General features: G+C 50.9%; 1 protein-coding gene across 4 annotated transcripts in view; it reads left to right on the top strand.

The window, feature by feature from the left end:
• The window catches only part of GATA4 (GATA binding protein 4), an 86,198-nt gene that overhangs the window by 25,870 nt on the left and 43,017 nt on the right, over positions 1-17,311 (top strand). For 2 of the 4 annotated variants that reach the window (XM_010332068.3, XM_003944180.4), the window contains exons 1-2: positions 10-2,410; positions 5,935-6,994. In XM_010332068.3, coding sequence (XP_010330370.3) covers positions 6,379-6,994 — 616 coding nt within the window. In that variant the 5' untranslated portion in view covers positions 10-2,410; positions 5,935-6,378. Of the gene's footprint in view, positions 1-9; positions 2,411-5,934; positions 6,995-17,311 lie in introns of those variants that run through there. The other 2 variants (XM_039461123.2, XM_010332069.3) reach the window with 1 other exon arrangement.

Genomic DNA, 17,311 nt, shown 5'->3' on the forward strand with positions numbered 1-17,311 from the left:
GCGGGGGAGCAGGGAATCTGGGGTTCCTGGCCAGCAAGCACCCAGCCAAAGCAGGCGATTTCACCCAGGGGTGTGGCAGCAGCCGCCGACAGCACAGCCTGTGATAGCTCCACCAGTGTTCGGAGGAGGGGATTGAAGTTTCGGGAGGGCGAGGAGGACGAGGGGGAAGGCTCGCCGTAAGACCCCGCACCTCCCGCTGGGGCCCATCCGGCACTGCTCCGAGAAGCCCGCGTCGGAGCGGCCAGTGTCCTTGGGTGTCGGGAGGACGCTCAGATGGCGCCCCGCCAGACCCTAAGCCCCAAGCCCCTAGCTTGCTGCTAAGAAAATTCACTGGCTGGTCCCTCGGACTCAGCTGTTTTCGCCCTTTGATGGCCGCGCGTGGCTGGTAGCTCTGGGACTCGGCAGCGCTGGAGCCAAAGATTTCATCAGAGAAAGGAGAGGCCGGGGCAGCTTCCCACTCGCCCAGGCCCAGACTTCCCACTCTCCAGAAAGGCCCTGCAGGCCCCTGCCGCAGGCCTTGGCTTCGTGCCTCTCTCGCTCACCCCCATGAGGATGAGAGCGGGTTTCAAATAGGGAGCAAGGGGCTGCTTTCTTCTCCGAGGCGTCTGAAGGCTCGCAGATGGGAGTGTGCTCCGGAGACCGCTTTTCCCCAGCGCCGGCCTCCGAGATCCCCAGGACCCCTTCAGGCTTGAGTTCCCACGTCTCGGGTCCGTGAAGCCAGTTCTGCGGATGAGCAGGCTAGGAGTTGGGAGAAGTCAGAGAAGAAACCCTAAACGGACGGCTCCAGCTTCCGGGACGCAGGCCGGCCGAGGTCTCGAGGGAAGGCTGCAGAGCGTCCAGCCTGCGCGCGGGCCTTTCGCCGCTGGGCTCCCACGCGGCCTCAGTTTCCTCTCCTCTGTTTGGGCCCCGGTGAACCTCCGCACCTCTCATTCAGGGAAGAGAATTCCCCGCGCAGCTGCGCTGGTTTCTTCCTCTGGGATTTTCCTGAGAATCCCCGGGAGTTGGCCACGATCCCACCGGGAGTTTCCTTCTACCCAGCTTCGAGTCCCGGCCTCGTCCTCAGAGCCCGGATTGCCTTCCCTCAGGCCGGGAATCCACAGCTGATTTCCAACTGCGGAAGCGGGTGGCGTCCCTAGTCTGCTTTCGAAGCAACACGGGTTTCGTGCAGGGTGGTATCCCAACCCCTCCCCCATCCCTCTAATCTGGTTTGAGAAGCCTGTGCTGGAGAGAAAAACGCGGCCCCCCACAAAAAAAAAAAAAAAAAAAAAAAAGTTTAACCGAAAGCCTGAGAGCCACCCGCTGGCTGTTATCTGGGGCTGAAGGCTGCGGTAATCGATGGGTTATTTTTACGCGGTAATAGGGCCCTGTGATTGCTCTATTAACCTTTAGACCTGTCGGAGGGACTCTCCGGTTGGCAGCCCCGCTGCGCAGGGGCCTCCAGGCCCTGACGCCGACTCCCAACTCAGGCCTGACACATTCTCCTCCCCCATTCCAGAGAGGGGACTGCAGCCCCTGGAGAGCCTCCTCCACCGAGGAGCTCCCCCGGACCGCCGGTCTCCCCGGCCCTTACTGCTACATCCCTTGGATGGGTGCAGCGGCCGCCGCAGGCTGCAGAAAAACCGGAGAAAGATGAAAAGACAGGAGGCCACAGGAGATGAGAAGCGTCCCCAGGAAGGGATGCGCACTTTGTGTAGACACATAAAACAGAGGGCTGACCCTCGGCTCCCGACCATCTCCCTGGGCTCTTGGGAAGGCAAAAGGGAGGCTTCGGTCTCTGCGCTCTGATTTAAGGAGGCAGTCTGGGTGTCTCCTGAACCTCCCCGGCGTCCGGTGCTGGGTGGATCCCCACTACCCCTACCCAGATACTTGCGTCCAGCCCCGGGTACCCCGGGTGACCCAGTACCCCACACGAGATCGGGAGTTGAGCCCAAGAGGTCACCTTCCCCTCTACTAGCCCCGCCCCTCGCCCATCGCGCGGGATGAGGACCACGGGAAGGGGGGCGGGGAGGGAGAAAAGGAACTCATTAATAAAGCTGACCCTGGGCACCACAGCGAACCCAATCGACCTCTGGCTGGGCTGCGGGTGAAGCCCCGAGCCCTGGCGGTAACACTAGGGCGTTTTCCGCGGAGACCCCAGCGCCTGGACTTTGCCTAGTGGGGGAGCTTTCCGCACGGTCCCGCAGCCCGGCGCCCAACAGAGGTGCAGCCGGTGCCGCGCACCCCCGCCCCGCCCTTGCACGTGACTCCCACAGGCCAGTCAGCGCCCGCGGGCCGACGCGCTGGGCCGTGGACCGTAGCTGCGAGCTGGGGACTCAAGAGGCGGCCGGCGCAGAGGCCGCGAGAGGCTTCGTCGCCGCTGCAGCTCCGGGGGCGCCCAGGGGAGCGCGCGCGGAAGCTCCAGGCCGGGCAGGTAGGGCTTTTTTCTTTCTTCGCTCTTTCCCGCGGTCCCTCAAACACGGAGCTCCTCGGCTCTTGCAGGTCTGGAGGTAGAGAAGTAGCCAGTGGGAGGAAAAGAGACGTCCGCTACCCCCTGCCTCGAAATTGGCCAGCCCCTGCTCTGCTTTTGACTTTGCTTTAGCAACGTCTTTAAGTTAAAGATCTGGGGGCAAAACAGAGAGGAATGTTGGAAGCGCCTTTGGATTCCTTCCTTGTGAACTTGAACGCTTTCAGTCCCTGCCCCCGGGTGCACATTCCCTCGCCCTTGTTTGTACATCGCAGGCCGGGGCCCGGGTGGTGATGGTGGCCGTGTGAAGTTGCCGAGACCGACGGACCCGGGAGAGGCCGCACGGCGGCTCGTACAAGGAGGGAAGTAGACGGAGGCGTGTCGCCCACCAGCGACTCAGGGGACACCGGGCGGCGGTGCCAGGCAGCGCCGCAGGGCCTAAGGGGACCCGGGAGGTGCCTCCAGACGCCGGGCGGCTGCTGAGCGGCTGGACTGTTGATGGCCTTTCTGGCCAGCCTCCTTGCCCTCGGGGCTGGGGTCCAGGGACTGAATGCCCTTCTGGAAGCTCACCACCCCATCTGTTGCTTCTGCCTGAAACTGGCCAAGGGCCGGAACCTGGACCCGAGCCGCGGCTTCCCTCCGCCGGTCACGGCGCTGCTCGGATCTGCGGCGTTATGTCGCTTGGCTTTGGGCTCAGGAGTCACCGTGGGCAAAGGGGGATACCGGGGTGGTGGACTGCCACGAGGTTGAGGAAAGGAGGGGCCTTTTGGCTGGGGAAGAGGGACCCGCGGCCAGTGGAAGCGGTGGGGCAGCGCGGCCCTCACAGCAGAGATAGGGGAAGCGCCTCGGGCAAGTGTTTCCTGTGTTCCCAGAAAAGGAAGGCATCGACAGCAAGTTTCAGGCTTTCAAAGAAGCACTGGGGTGAGGAGGTAACGCTCCGCACAGGTCTGGTCTCCTCCCCGGCTGCAGCCCGCTTGGTTGTGCCGGCTAGCGTGTGACCGTGCTCCTTGCTGCAGGCCGAGAGCCGAGGCTCGAGCCCAGGCCGGCGAGGAGTGAGGAGTGTCCTGGAAAGGGATGGGGACCTTTGGGGGCTTGCAATTCTCCCATTCTCAAAAATAGATCGAAAGAGGGCTGTTGGATGATTCTTGAAAGGAGAGCGCATTTCCTGTGAGCTTGCGAATTTGGGGTGAACTGGGACGAGTGATCAGAAGGAGAGCGAACACTCCCAGATTCCGGCAGTCTCGGGAGCTGCTGGGCTTTCTCCACCGGCTGCAGGATCCAGGATCAATTTCAGCAACCAGGCGTTTTGCAAAAGTAGCTAATTTTTTGTTTTTCCAGAAAGGTATGGAGGGGTATTTTCTCCATCTTCTACTGTTCTAGTAACCCAACTAAGGCCACGTATCAGTCATTTGAAAAGGCACCGAATGTGATAAATACAAACATTAGAAGTGTAACATTTTTGGTATTTACATTTCAAAGTCTGCAAGTTGCTACCTATATGTATACTGGAAGTTGGATTACAAAATTCTGAATCTCCTTTCTTTTCCGTAGTTACGAGAGAAAAAAATTATATTATCTTGGAGAACTACTGGAGTTGAGTATTACAGAAAATACAATGAAATAGATCAGCGACTTGATTTAAAAATTAAATACTGGATCTTTTATTACGGCAAACCTATAATTCTTTAACTTTGTTTTCAAAAGGAAAAGTTGGTGACCTCAGGTCAATTTTTTTGTTTTTCCTGACTATTCTCTAACCAAACTTGCTGGAATGAACTATTCGCCAAACCAATAGTTTATTGCATATTTTGAAAGCAAATAAACTTTTAGGAGTTACCACGTGACTATGTAATACAGTACAATACCATTAATTCCATTATTACTAGTGATGTTGCAAAAATGGTGAAAAGCACTATGTAGTGTGTATTAAAGATTCCATTTCCAGATTTTTACAATAACAAAGATGATCATTTATTATAGTACATACATCTGACCTACTTTTCTGTGTTACATTAGAAATCTGTAGTAATAGTCAACTATTACTTAGAACTTTTCTTTTGCCTTTTATGACAGTTTTATAAAAGCCTGCTGTAAGTGCCTAACAAATATTAACTTACAATCTTCACCCCTAAGCTTCATGATGACTCTACAAAATAGGTACCTTTAATATTTGCATTCTGCAGAGGAGGAAATTGAGGCACAGAGAGGCTAAGTAATTTGTCTAAAGGTATTCATTTTGTAAGTGTCAGAGCCTAGATTCAGTTTATAGTTAATATCCTTGTAAGTCTGCTATTGAAATAAAAAAGAAACCGTTGTCAGGAGTAGTTGCCTCTTCTTAAAGAGAGAAATGGAAGTGCGGTGGAAAGCCTCAAGCCCTTGGAGCCCTACTGATCCCATCCCCTTCCCCCACCCCTTCTGATTGTACTTTGATCTTAGACAAGTTTCAGAAGTTTCCAGTGCTTCAGTTCCCTCTTGTAAAATGAAGAGAGACACCTGTACTTAGCAGGGTTGTAGAGAAAAGGACCTGCAGGTAATTCAGAAAATGGGGCTCTTATTTTATCAGAAAAACTGCCTGATAATAACAAAATGCAGGATGCTGGGCAGCGTATAATCAAGTTCCACAAACTGCTCTTTCCCAAGCGTCCACATGGGTGTGATGATTCCGCCTGTGGGTAACTTGCGATTCTACATGAAGAACCCCTTCAGTGAATTAGAATGGCCCACTGGATTATCCTGTAAAGCGACATCGTACATTCCTTTCACTTTTCTGGGTCTGACACACAATTTGGAAAACATCTAAATTATAACTATTTGCAAGAAACCTGTAGCTTATCCAATTTGACGTCCACATGGTGTAGTATATAGATGAGAGTTTCTCAGTCCTCTTCATGAGACTTAGCAGACACCACTGTTCACTTATAAACATTTGGACTCTACTTCTATATATATATTTTTAAGATTACAAACAAAACTTTGTTAGGTCACTGTTTGGTGAAAAGTTTGTCCTTGTGCCCCCAAGGACAATGTAAAGTTCTTTTTAGGCCAAGAATGCCTGGGGAGAGATGGGGAGAACAGAGGAGATGAGAGATTTGTTGGATCCCAGGCACTCTGCATTAACCCCAAACTTTTGGACTTAGACTGTGTCCAAAATATGCTTGCAGAATAAGGTAACATTAAAGACCTTTGGGACAAGCAATACAAAAATAATTGACCAAGATCACAACCAGTAAACTTCATGCCCAAGACCCGGGCAGCCCCTGGTCCCCGGGGCACCCTCCCCATGCTTGCCTGGGACGCCTGATCCAACGCCTGCACAAAACAAAGGCCGCCCCTTCCCGGCACTGCCCTGCGGGGCCTCCGCAGCTGCACCCCCAAATCCCCGCGGTGACTTCGTTTGCAGCGTTTGCAGCGTAGAAGAAGGAACCAGGCAGGTGGAGAGTGGGTTCTGAAAGCTCTGGGGTGAACCACTCTTTTTGTCGTCCCTACTTTAGGACCCCGGCTGCAGCGAGGAGGAAGGAGCCAGCCTAGCCCTCTGCCTTGGAGCCAGCCTCCTGGAGGCCTCACGGTGGGACAAGTGAGGGACCTGAAGGCCCGTGCGCCACCTCCAGGCCTGGACGCGCCCTCAGTCTTCTGCCCTGCAGAGGCACTCCGGACCTCCAGGCACTGGGTCTGTTCAGCTGCGCCTGCGTCGCCTTCCGGAACCACCAAAAATTCAAATTAGGATTTTCCGGAGTCAACGGGAGCCTAGAGTCTTTGCTCAATGCCGGATTTAATACGTATATATTTGTAAGCGATTTGGTTTTTTCCCTTTGACGTCTGATCTTCGAGACAGCTCCTTTCACGCACGTTATTGTTGCCGTCATCTTCTCTCCCCGCGTGGCTCCTTGACCTGCGAAGGAGAGGGAGGACCCCGAAGCCGGGAGTTCGCCGGGGCGATGTACCAGAGCCTGGCCATGGCCGCCAACCACGGGCCGCCCCCCGGGGCCTATGAGGCTGGCGGCCCCGGCGCCTTCATGCACAGCGCGGGCGCCGCGTCCTCGCCGGTCTACGTGCCCACGCCGCGGGTGCCCTCCTCCGTGCTGGGCCTGTCCTACCTCCAGGGCGGAGGCGCGGGCGCAGCGTCGGGAGGCGCCACCGGCGGTGGCTCCGGAGCGGCCCCGTCGGGTGCAGGGCCCGGGACCCAGCAGAGCAGCCCGGGCTGGAGCCAGGCCGGAGCCGACGGAGCCGCCTACACCCCGCCGCCAGTGTCGCCGCGCTTCTCCTTCCCCGGGACCACGGGGTCCCTGGCTGCTGCCGCCGCCGCCGCTGCGGCCCGGGAAGCTGCGGCCTACAGCAGTGGCGGTGCCGCGGCGGGCGCGGGTCTGGCAGGCCGCGAGCAGTACGGGCGCGCCGGCTTCGCGGGCTCCTACTCCAGCCCCTATCCAGCCTACATGGCCGACGTGGGCGCGTCCTGGGCCGCTGCAGCTGCCGCCTCCGCCGGCCCCTTCGACAGCCCTGTCTTGCACAGCCTGCCCGGCCGGGCCAACCCCGCCGCCCGACACCCCAATCTTGGTGAGTAGGGGCGCAAGAGCGCGTGGGTGGGTCTTGAGCCCTGTTGGGGACCCCTCGTTTTTCCATGAATGCTTGCGTTGAGCTGGGCAAGGTGCTTGAAGACCTGAAGTTTCCAGGGCAGGCAGAAGCCAGTGCGGGGCTGACGACGTTGCAGCCCCTGGAGACTGGCTTCTGTGCAGGGGGCCGGGCCTGCCCGTCCGGGCCTCTTCTGAGACCGTGGCGGGGTCCGAGAGCGGCCTCCCGGCAGCCCCGGACATCGGCCGCGGCCACGCCGCACTGTGGGTTACGCGGGAGGCCAGCAGGCTCCCTGGAGAGCCGGGGGGCAGTGGCCCGGGATCCCTGCGCGGACGGCGCTGGAGGTCGCTGGGTTTCTGTCCCCATTTCCTCCCCGCCAGCTCTCGGGCCTCCGCGGGGAACCGATGACAGGGGTTTGGACCTCAGACCTTCTGGGCCATTTGGTGGCCCAGTTGGAGGATCCCTCAGAGTGGCAGATTATTTTCCTGTCGGGGGTCTCACACCGAGAACAAAGGAGGGATGGAGCAGAGGAGACGCCGGGGAGATGCGCCGAACAGGAGCCGGCACCATGCTGGTGTCTCCTGCGGACGCGTGGGCGCACCATGCGGGCGGCAGGGGCGGACCCCCGTCAATGCCCAAGAACACAGAGACCAAAGGGGCTTGTTTATGATGCCCGAGTTAAACAGACTGCAGTCGCTTGCACGCGTGGAGCCTCCTCTTCTCGCGCGGCCAGGGTTGGAAATAACCCTTGTGGTAGGTTCCACGCAGCGTTTCCCTCCGCCGTCCAACAGGGAGGGACGGCAAACAGGTCTCAGCCTCCACTGATTTACAAATAAACGCAGCGGGATCTGAGAAGGGGCCTGGGCATAGGGGCTGGGGGAGAAAGGGAAGTGGCCACACCTAGTTCAAAATGCAGACGACCTCTGGAATGTCGGGAAGGGACCGAGGAGTGGGTTAGGATTGAGCCCACCCTGTGGGGGAGGGGAAGCCCGGATTTGAAAAGCAGAGCTCGCGTTTATTGACCACATACTAAGTGCTAAATCCTTCTGCATTTGTTCTCACTTTGAAGAGTCAAGGCTGCTCCGGCCAGGTTTCCAGTATTGGGCTGGCTCCGAGAAGGGCCCCGGCTTTGAAGCGCTTTTAAATTATCCTCTGGCCCTGGGTGGCCAGGGAAGGTCCCCGGGGGTACAGCCAAATACACATCGCGGGCAAACTGATTAACCCTGGAAGTGGCGCCGAGGCCCGATCTGTGGCTCTTGGCGTTCCCCTCCCCCTCCCCCCTCTTGGGGGAGCCAGACGGCCACCCCCAGGGTAGGAGGGCTGGGCGAGCCTCTCTGCGACCTTTGCTCGATAGCAGCGGCATCTCCACACAATGGCGCCCAAAGGCGGGAGTGCGGGGCAGGGGGTGGGGCCCGCCCTGGCCGAGCGCGCTGACGGAGGAGTCCTCTCTCTCCAGGGCCCTCTGGGGCCTCTGACTTAAAATAGGGAGGACTCGGTCGGGAGATCGAGACTATCCTGGCCAACATGGTGACATCCCATCTCTACTAAAATACCAAAAGAAAAAGGAAATTAGCCTGGCATAGTGGCGCGCGCCTGTAGTCCCAGCTACTCGGGAGGCTTGGGAAGGAGAACCGCTGAACCCAGGAGGCTTAGGTTGCAGTGAGCCGAGATTGCACCGCTGCACCCCAGCCGGGATGACGGAGCGAGACTCCGTCTCAAAAAAGAAAAACAGAAAAAGTAAATGAAGTAAAGGAGGGAAGGAAGGGAAGGAGGGAGGGAAGGAGGGAAGGAAGGAAGGAAGGAAGGAAGGATCATGTGACTACATGCAGTATTCAGATTTTAAAATGTCAGCCATGCCATGCAGAGGTGGCTGAAATAAGGGATGTTTCCCAAATTCCCGTGTCAGCAAATGGCAGCTGACCTCTCTGATCATTTCCCTGCCAGAATTGCCACCTGTCTTCTCTGGGCTCTTCCCTGATACCTCATAAAGTCCACAGCCTTTGGGGTCGGGCCTAGAGGGTGGATTTTCTCTTCTGCATACAGCCAAGCGTTTTGGGAGAAGTGTGGGCTGTCTCCAAGAGGGAACACAGGGCATGTTGAACTTGCTGGCTTTCATATCTTCGAGGTGTTCTGCAGGTGGCACTTACATAAAAGCAACTGAAGTTAAAAGCAACACATATGGCCAGGCACAGAGGCTCATACTTGTAATCTCAGCACTTTGGGAAGCTGAGGCAAGAGGATCATTTGAGGCCAGGAGTTCAAGGCCAGCCTGAGCAAAATAGTGAGACCCTGTCTTTACAAGACATATTTAAACATTAGCCAGCCGGGAACGGTGGCTCACACCTGTGATCCCAGTACTTTCGAAGGCTTAGGCTGGCGAATCACCTGAGGTCGGGAGTTCAAGACCAACGTGGCTGTCTCTACTAAACAAAAAAGAAGAAGAAATTAGCCAGGCCTGGTGTTGTGTGTCTGTAGTCCCAGCTTTGGAAGCTGAGATAGGAGGATCACATGAGCCCAAGGCCACTGTACTCCAACCTGGGTGACACAGTGAGACCCTGTCTCAAAAAAAAAAAAAAAAAAAAGAAAGAAAGGGCAGTGCATGTGAATGTGCTTTTTATGTATTCTTCCCATCACTTGGGCCCTCCTCCCTGCCTGGCAACTTTAGTGAGGGACCAGCACCAGATCCTAGCTGGCCTGGTAATGGAGGGAAGATGAGAACTGACCCCAGCTTTCCGAGCAGTTCCCATTGAGCCCTAAGATGGCCAGACAGTGTGGCGGGAGGAGCACAGGGGTTTAAACTAGAGTCAGTTTAAACCTAGAGTCAGTTTCAGGAGCCTCGTGTCATCTTGGACAAGTTACTCCTCTCAGTCTCATGTCTTTTTCTGTAAGAGGGGATCATCGTAACTATTTTTAGTGATACCTTAAATTAGAAAAATAAGATAAGACTTGTGAAGAATTTGGCCTTGGCCCTTTGTAAATGATGGTTATTTTATTGACTAGCAAATCACTGTCATGTAGAGTTACCTATGTTGCTGGTGTGCCCAGGACTGAGGGTTTTCCCAGGACTTGGATCGTTAGTGCTAAACCTGGGACAGTCCCCAGTGACATAGATTGTTGGGCACTCAATGTGAAACGGGGTGTGCCTCATTGTTGTGGGTTGGTAATGAGCTGAAAGCAAGGAGAAGCAGCAAAGGTGGTTCTTTCCTCTCTCCGGAAGACTCTGGAAGTTATCACCTAAGTGCTACCATCTGCCTTTGGTCTTGAAGGGTGAGTAGGAGTTTGTCAGGGAAAGAACCAGCAATTTCTTTTTTTTTTTGAGACGGAGTTATTGAAGGCCTGGCGCGGTGGCTCACGCCTATAATCCCAGCACTCTGGGAGGCTGAGGCCGGTGGATCACGAGGTCAAGAGATTGAGACCATCCTGGTCAACATAGTGAAACGCCGTCTTTACTAAAAATACAAAAATTAGTTGGGCATGGTGGTGCACACCTGTAGTCCCAGCTACTCGGGAGGCTAAGACAGGAGAATTGCTTGAACCCAGGAGGTGGAGGTTACGGTGAGCCGAGATTGTACTATTGCACTCCAGCCTGGGTAACAAGAGCGAAACTCCGTCTCAAAAAAAGAAAAAAGAAAGAAATATTGACCATTTTTATAGGGGGAAAAAAGAAATAAGAGGCCAGGCACAGTGGCTCACAGCTTTAATCCCACACTTAGAGGATGAGGTGGGAGGATTGCTTGAGCTCCAGAGTTCAAGACTAGCCTGGACAACATAGTGAGTTGCCATCTCAAAAAAAAAAAAAGAAAAAAAAGGTAGCTGGGCATGGTAACACATGGCTGTAACTCCAGCAACTGGGGAGGCTGAGGTGGGAGGATCACTTGAGTCACGGAGGTTGAGGCTGCAGTGAGCTGTGATTGCACCACTGTACTGCTACCTGGAGAACAGAGTGAAGACCCTGTCTCTGAAAAAGAAAAAGAAAGAATATACTCTTGTTTTCTAATATGTTTTCTAATATATCATGGACTACCCATGAAATAATACAGTGCAGCCTGACCTTTGTTTACATAATATATTTGTCACTATAGTTAAAAACTATACACACTAATTCATCCTTAACTCAGAAACTGTTTTTAATTTCAATAAGGAGAAATAAGAGAACACTTTTATTTTTCTATGTAGCTGCTGTAGTTTTAACCATATCTTGCCATAGTTCTTATGTTGGTTATTTGAATAGGGCAAAAATCAAAATAATAAAAGATAACACCGGCCTCTGTAAAGCCCTGAACTTAGGTTGGAAGTAGTAAGTGTGGCCTGACTCCAATGTATGTGAACTTTAATGCACTCTAAGTTCCATATGAGCTACGACCCTAAAACAACTGTGAAAATCACTAGTTAGGCTGCTTGAATGGAATTATGTGACCTTACTGAGGGCAGGTACAGAGTCTCACTCATTTAAGTGCCTGGCAAATGTGGGGCACTTAGCAAATATTTGCATAGGGATCTTGGTGGTAATTGCCCCAGGACTCTGCCCTGCCTGGGTCCAACCACACAGAATGGCTGCGTGAGTCCTTTAAGAGGCAAACTCGAGAGCCCTAGGGCAGGGTGGGCAGGATGGAAGAGGGTTCTTGAAACTTACTGGAAGAAAGCAGGGCTTTTAGGCTGGAGAAGTCACTGGGTGGATAAAAGCAAGGTGGAATATGACTGTTCAGATTTCTAAAACACGCACACACACAAAAGCCCATGACCTTTTAACTGTGTCTTATTACTCAAGGAGAGCAGATATTAGATGCGAGAAGAACACTCGTAGGTGATTGTAGTTGTGTGGAAATGTAATATGGAGTATGGCTTGTCTTCATAAATTCCTGGGCGCTGGAAGCACTGTGCAACTGAGCTGTGCGCACAGTTCTTGCATTTTGGGGGCTAGAATCTGCCTGTGCCTGTGAAATGGCAGTAGCAGGAGAATGAAGCTGTTTCCTTTAAAAGAACCCAGTCATGGTGGCTACACATGTATCTCCATATGGCAGCATTGTGGAGCTGTGCTCTTAAAATGGGAGTCTTTTATTGCATGTACATTACACCTCAGTGACGCTGATTTTTGTACCAGTTAATGCTTGTGAATTGGCAAGGCTGAAAAGGAGACCAATATGGAAATAGATTGTAAATATACCTTGACAGCTATATGGTGGTAGGTGTTATCGGAAAGGCCAGGAAAAGATATTTTCCTATGGAATATCAATTGTTTTGTGTAATGGAGAAATAAGCAATTCGGATATTCTCAAAGGATTTCAAAATTTTGAATCATTTTTTTTGTCGATTAAAATAACAATATAGTGAAATACATGTACAGTATTTCACCATGTTATCCAAACAATTTATTTAAAAGAAGTTAGGCCCCATTAGGTATTGAGTGAGGGCATTCAGGGTGTTCAAAGAGGCTGTTTATGGTGCAGGTCAGTGAAAAACCCTGAAGTGTTTTTCTGGATCTTTTGGGGCCCGCTTATCAAGTACGCCAGTGGCTTTCAGAGCCGGCTCATTTGTGCAGGGAGCTTTGTGAGACTGGAGAGTGATTTGTCAGCCTTCAGGAAAACCAAGGTTGTTTGACTTTCCGGTTACCACCCCGAGCAGGTCAGTCAGAGTTGGGGTTGGTCTGTGGTACTAAGCTGAGAACCAATTAAATAAGGAAGGTGTGTTGGGGTGGTCAGGGGTGTGTCACTACCTCTAGTGAGCCCCGTCACTTGCCCACTTGGGTCCCATCAAAAGGTCAAGCCACATTTGCTAGGCACTTTATATCACTCAGGTAGAATGATGCCCAGGAGACAGTTCTAGATAACACCTTATTCTGTATCCTTCCCCATTTCTTTTCTTGCTTAAATGCACTAAGAAAACAAATATACTCTGAGGTGTGGGGAAACAGGAACTCTGATACCTGTGGGTGGGAGTGTAAATCGGTCTGACCTTTCTGGAGAGTCTTTGGTGGCGTTGCCATAAAATTGCAAAGTAGACAGCCTTGACTCCAAAATTTTCGCCTCTAGGGATTTAGTCCACAAGTACACCAGCACATATTAATTGCGGCATTGTTCTTAATAACAGAATTGGAAATAATCTAAATGTGCATCATTAGGGACTATCTTTATGCACGTGGCACATAGCAACCAGAAGCTTTGTAGGCATAAAAATAATGGAGTTCACTATCTAATGTATGGAATCCTTGGAGACATTTACAAATGCAGGAAGTGTATATAGCACTTGACTCTTTGTGTTAAAAAAAAAAAAGGAAAAAAAGGATTATATTCACTTGAAAATAGAAAATCTCACGAGAAATTTGTAGCACAGATTGCCTCTGGGGAGGAAAGTGGGCAGTCAGGGATAATGGTAGAAGAGGGACTTTTACTATGCATGCCTTGGAACTTTTTGAATTTTTTAACCACCTTAACCATTTTTTTTTTTTTTTGAGACGGAGTTTCGCTCTTGTTACCCAGGCTGGAGTGCAATGGCGCGATCTCGGCTCACCGCAACCTCTGCCTCCTGGGTTCAAGCAATTCTCCTGCCTCAGCCTCCTGAGTAGCTGGGATTACAGGCACGTGCCACCATGCCCAGCTAATTTTTTGTACTTTTAGTAGAGACGGGGTTTCACCATGTTGACCGGGATGGTCTCGATCTCTCGACCTTGTGATCCACCCGCCTCGGCCTCCCAAAGTGCTGGGATTACAGGCTTGAGCCACCGTGCCCAGCCCCCACCTTAACCATTTTTATAGTCATTTCTGTGCTTCGTTAATCCATTCAATAACAAGAAAATACGTTTAAAATACAGGGAAGTTAAGTTTATCTTAAAATTTCAAATCATTGGCTGGGCACAGTGGCTTATGCCTGTAATCCCAGCACTTTGGGAGGCTGAGGCAGGTGAATCACGAGGTCAAGAGATGGAGACCATCCTGGTCAACATGGTGAAACCGTCTCTACTAAAAATACAAAAATTAGCTGGGCCTGGTGGTATGCACCTGTAGTCCCAGCTACTCAGGAGGCTGAGTCAGGAGAATCGCTGAAACCCAGGAGGTGGAGGTTGCAGTGAGCCAAGATTGTGCCATTGCACTCCAGTCTGGGTGACAGGGTGACACTCTGTCTCAGAAAAAAATTAAAATAAATAAATAAATAAATAACAGACATACGGTATTCATGAATCAATTTCCTGAAAGCATCCTCTTTAAAAACAAAAACAACAACAACAACAACAACAAAAAACTCTGTATTTAGTTTCATGGATGCACAGGAAAACTGCTTTAAGGCATAAGTTGTTTTTTATTAAATTTGTCTTTTACCTATTCTTTTACAAATTCTTTGGGGTTTTTCTTTGTACTCAAGCTTCCTCAAGATTTTTAAGGACAGATCAAAATCATCCTCAGTGGCGATCCCGTATTTGGCTTTTGATTTTGTTTCTCTCATAGGAGGTTGCTTTACTGAGGGAGGGAATCTCTCATCCTAGTCTCAGTATTGGTAGTAGATCTAAGTCAGCAATTGGCAGACACCCCCAACCCCACAGTACTGTGGCTTCCCCCCTTGTGGGCAGACACACGCTAGGCAATGCTGACCTCTCCAGGTAGGCAGTTTTCCTCAGGTTACATTGGGGTTACCTGCCTGAAAACCACTAACCTACTGCAATGATGGGATTGTGTGAAGAACAAGTTACCTTCCTCCAGGGCAAGGTGATTCTTTTAAACCTTTCTTTTAAGCCTGTCATTTTAAGACAATTTAGTTGTACTGAATTTTGAGCTGAAGCCAGTTGCAAATGTCGCTGCTTGTGTTTGCATAAGAAAGAGGAAGTCTGCTGGTTTTCCTTTCCTTATTCTAGAAGTTGGCAATTCTTGCAGATGGGAGCTGCTGCTTTAAGAACTGTAGCAACTTTTAGCCGGGCGCGGTGGCTCAAGCCTGTAATCCCAGCACTTTGGGAGGCCGAGGCGGGTGGATCACGAGGTCGAGAGATCGAGACCAACCTGGTCAAGATGGTGAAACCTCGTCTCTACTAAAAATACAAAAAATTAGCTGGGCATGGTGGCGCGTGCCTATAATCCCAGCTACTCAGGAGGCTGAGGCAGGAGAATTGCCTGAACCCAGGAGGCAGAGGTTGCGGTGAGCCGAGATCGCGCCATTGCACTCCAGCCTGGGTAACAAGAGCGAAACTCCGTCTCAATAAAAAAAATAAAAATAAAAATAAGAACTGTAGCAACTTTTCTGACATCTGAGACTATTTCTCTTTTGGGGACTTCTTTGTCTAGGCTGCCTGCAGAACCAGGTGATAAGGCTGTCTTGGAAATGAGTATCACTCTGCTATATTGACCTCTGATAGACCATGACATAGCCCACGTAACGTACAATATAAACGGGTTACTAAGACTAATTTGATGGCTGTCTCTAGAGATACTTTTATCACCTTCTAAAGAAGACAGGGAAGATAATATGAATGGGGTTATAATAGGAATAACTTTGAATCTGTTTTAGTTTATACAAAATACATTTGTAAATGTTGGTACATTCATGTTTGGATGCTGGCTAACAACTTTTTAGGGAGAGTAGCCTGTATCTTGCACAACATTCTATTGTGAACAGTAAGGTGGATCCCCGTCCATGAAGAAATTATCTCATGCCAGGGACTTTGAAGCCTTTCCCTAAGAGGCCGATAGAATGATCTCCGTTTTGCTGGAAAGGAAGCTGATACCCACAAAGAGGCTGTAATCTCAGGTCCCCATGGGTAGTCAACAGCCCTGGTTTGAAACCCAGGTGAGCCCAACCTGCAGAATTGTACTTTCCCCCTTTCCCCACACTTTGCATTTGCCAAATCTGATATGAGGGCACTTAGCTCTTCAGAACCAGCAGCTATGTGTGATGGAAGGGCTTTGTTAAACCTTAGGATTTGCGTTGACTTGTCACTCCCATCCGCTTCCTCTCCCCAGGGGAGCTTCTTGCCTGAGTTTCCGTTTGCTTCCCACCAATCACTGTCTATCTAGGTGCAATGTCGTCCTAAGGAACCTTCCGTCTCGTTCCTCAGCTGCAAGCCATGCAGTCGAGGAATGCAACGTTAGGAATCGCAGTGTTGCACCGACTTCCTTTTTAGCCCTTGGATTCTGGTGTGCAGAGAATTAGACTTCCCAGGATTCAGACTCTCCCAAAGGGAGAATTCTCCTGGCTCTGCCGAAACTGCTGGCTGCTTAGGAGCAAAACCATATGGCTCGCTTAAAAATCCCTTTCCTAAAAGAAATCTGTAACTGTGTTCTCTGTCTTCCCTTATCTCTGAAGATTTCCCATGTATTTGTGGCAGAGGCTGAGAAAGAAGAGAGGAGCACAGTAAGGAGGATGTTAGAGAACATAAGAAGAGAACCCTGGATCACGACAGTGACTCAAGCCCCAGGCAGGAAAAGCCCGGTGGAATGGGTCTCAACTGAACGCGGCTCCCGTCAGTGGAAGCTTTCTTGTTTCTGGCAGGTGGCCTACGGTTTTATCTATTACTGCTCTGTAATCAGAACTGAGCCAGGATATTCAAGCTTCTTATCTGAATGATGGGAATTTGGTTTTCTGGTCTTCCGAATTTTGCAGGAGCCCAAGACTGGACTTGATGTTTTTAATATCTTTTTTCCTCCAAAGGAGAAATATAATCCAGACAGCTGAGCCGTTCTGTGTGTTTAAAGTCATTGGAACACCTCTGCAAGTAAAATTCGAGGCTGTCTTTAATCCATATTGAGTATTTACAGATACACTTTATTTTGGAGGAAAAATCAAGAAGTTACTATCGCAATTTGGTGGGAAACTTTGAATTTCAGGGTTTTCCTTTGTACTCAAGCTTCCTCAAGATTCTTCCAGGCAGATCAAAGCCATGGGTTTTGGGATCCCCTAATCGCAAATGCAGTTTTGAGTCTTAAAATCTAATTCAGTCCTTAAGTTTTTTTTTTTTTTTTTTTCATATCTTCTTTTCTACTCCCCAGTTTAAATCTCCATTTCTACTTCTAGAAATCCAGTCAAACCTTATCACCTCCATTTAGAATTGATCGATAGCAACTGGTGAGCAGGTTAATTATAATCGCAGAATAAACGCTGAAGTCTCAAAGTTCACCACTTCTGCAATGTTTCCAAACCCCTCGGGACCATGCCAGGAGGCGCTCATTGACCCATTCCGAGCAGGTGTGGGAGTCTGAACCAGGGGCAGACAATCGGATCTGATTCAAACAACTCAATTTGGTTTCTTATCTAAAGGTTTTCCTATCTTATGATGTCTGTCATTTCAGATAAAAAAAAGAGTTCATCAATTGAGCTGGGAAA

Source organism: Saimiri boliviensis, chromosome 13 (assembly GCF_048565385.1).
Source record: "Saimiri boliviensis isolate mSaiBol1 chromosome 13, mSaiBol1.pri, whole genome shotgun sequence".
NCBI lineage: Eukaryota > Metazoa > Chordata > Mammalia > Primates > Cebidae > Saimiri > Saimiri boliviensis.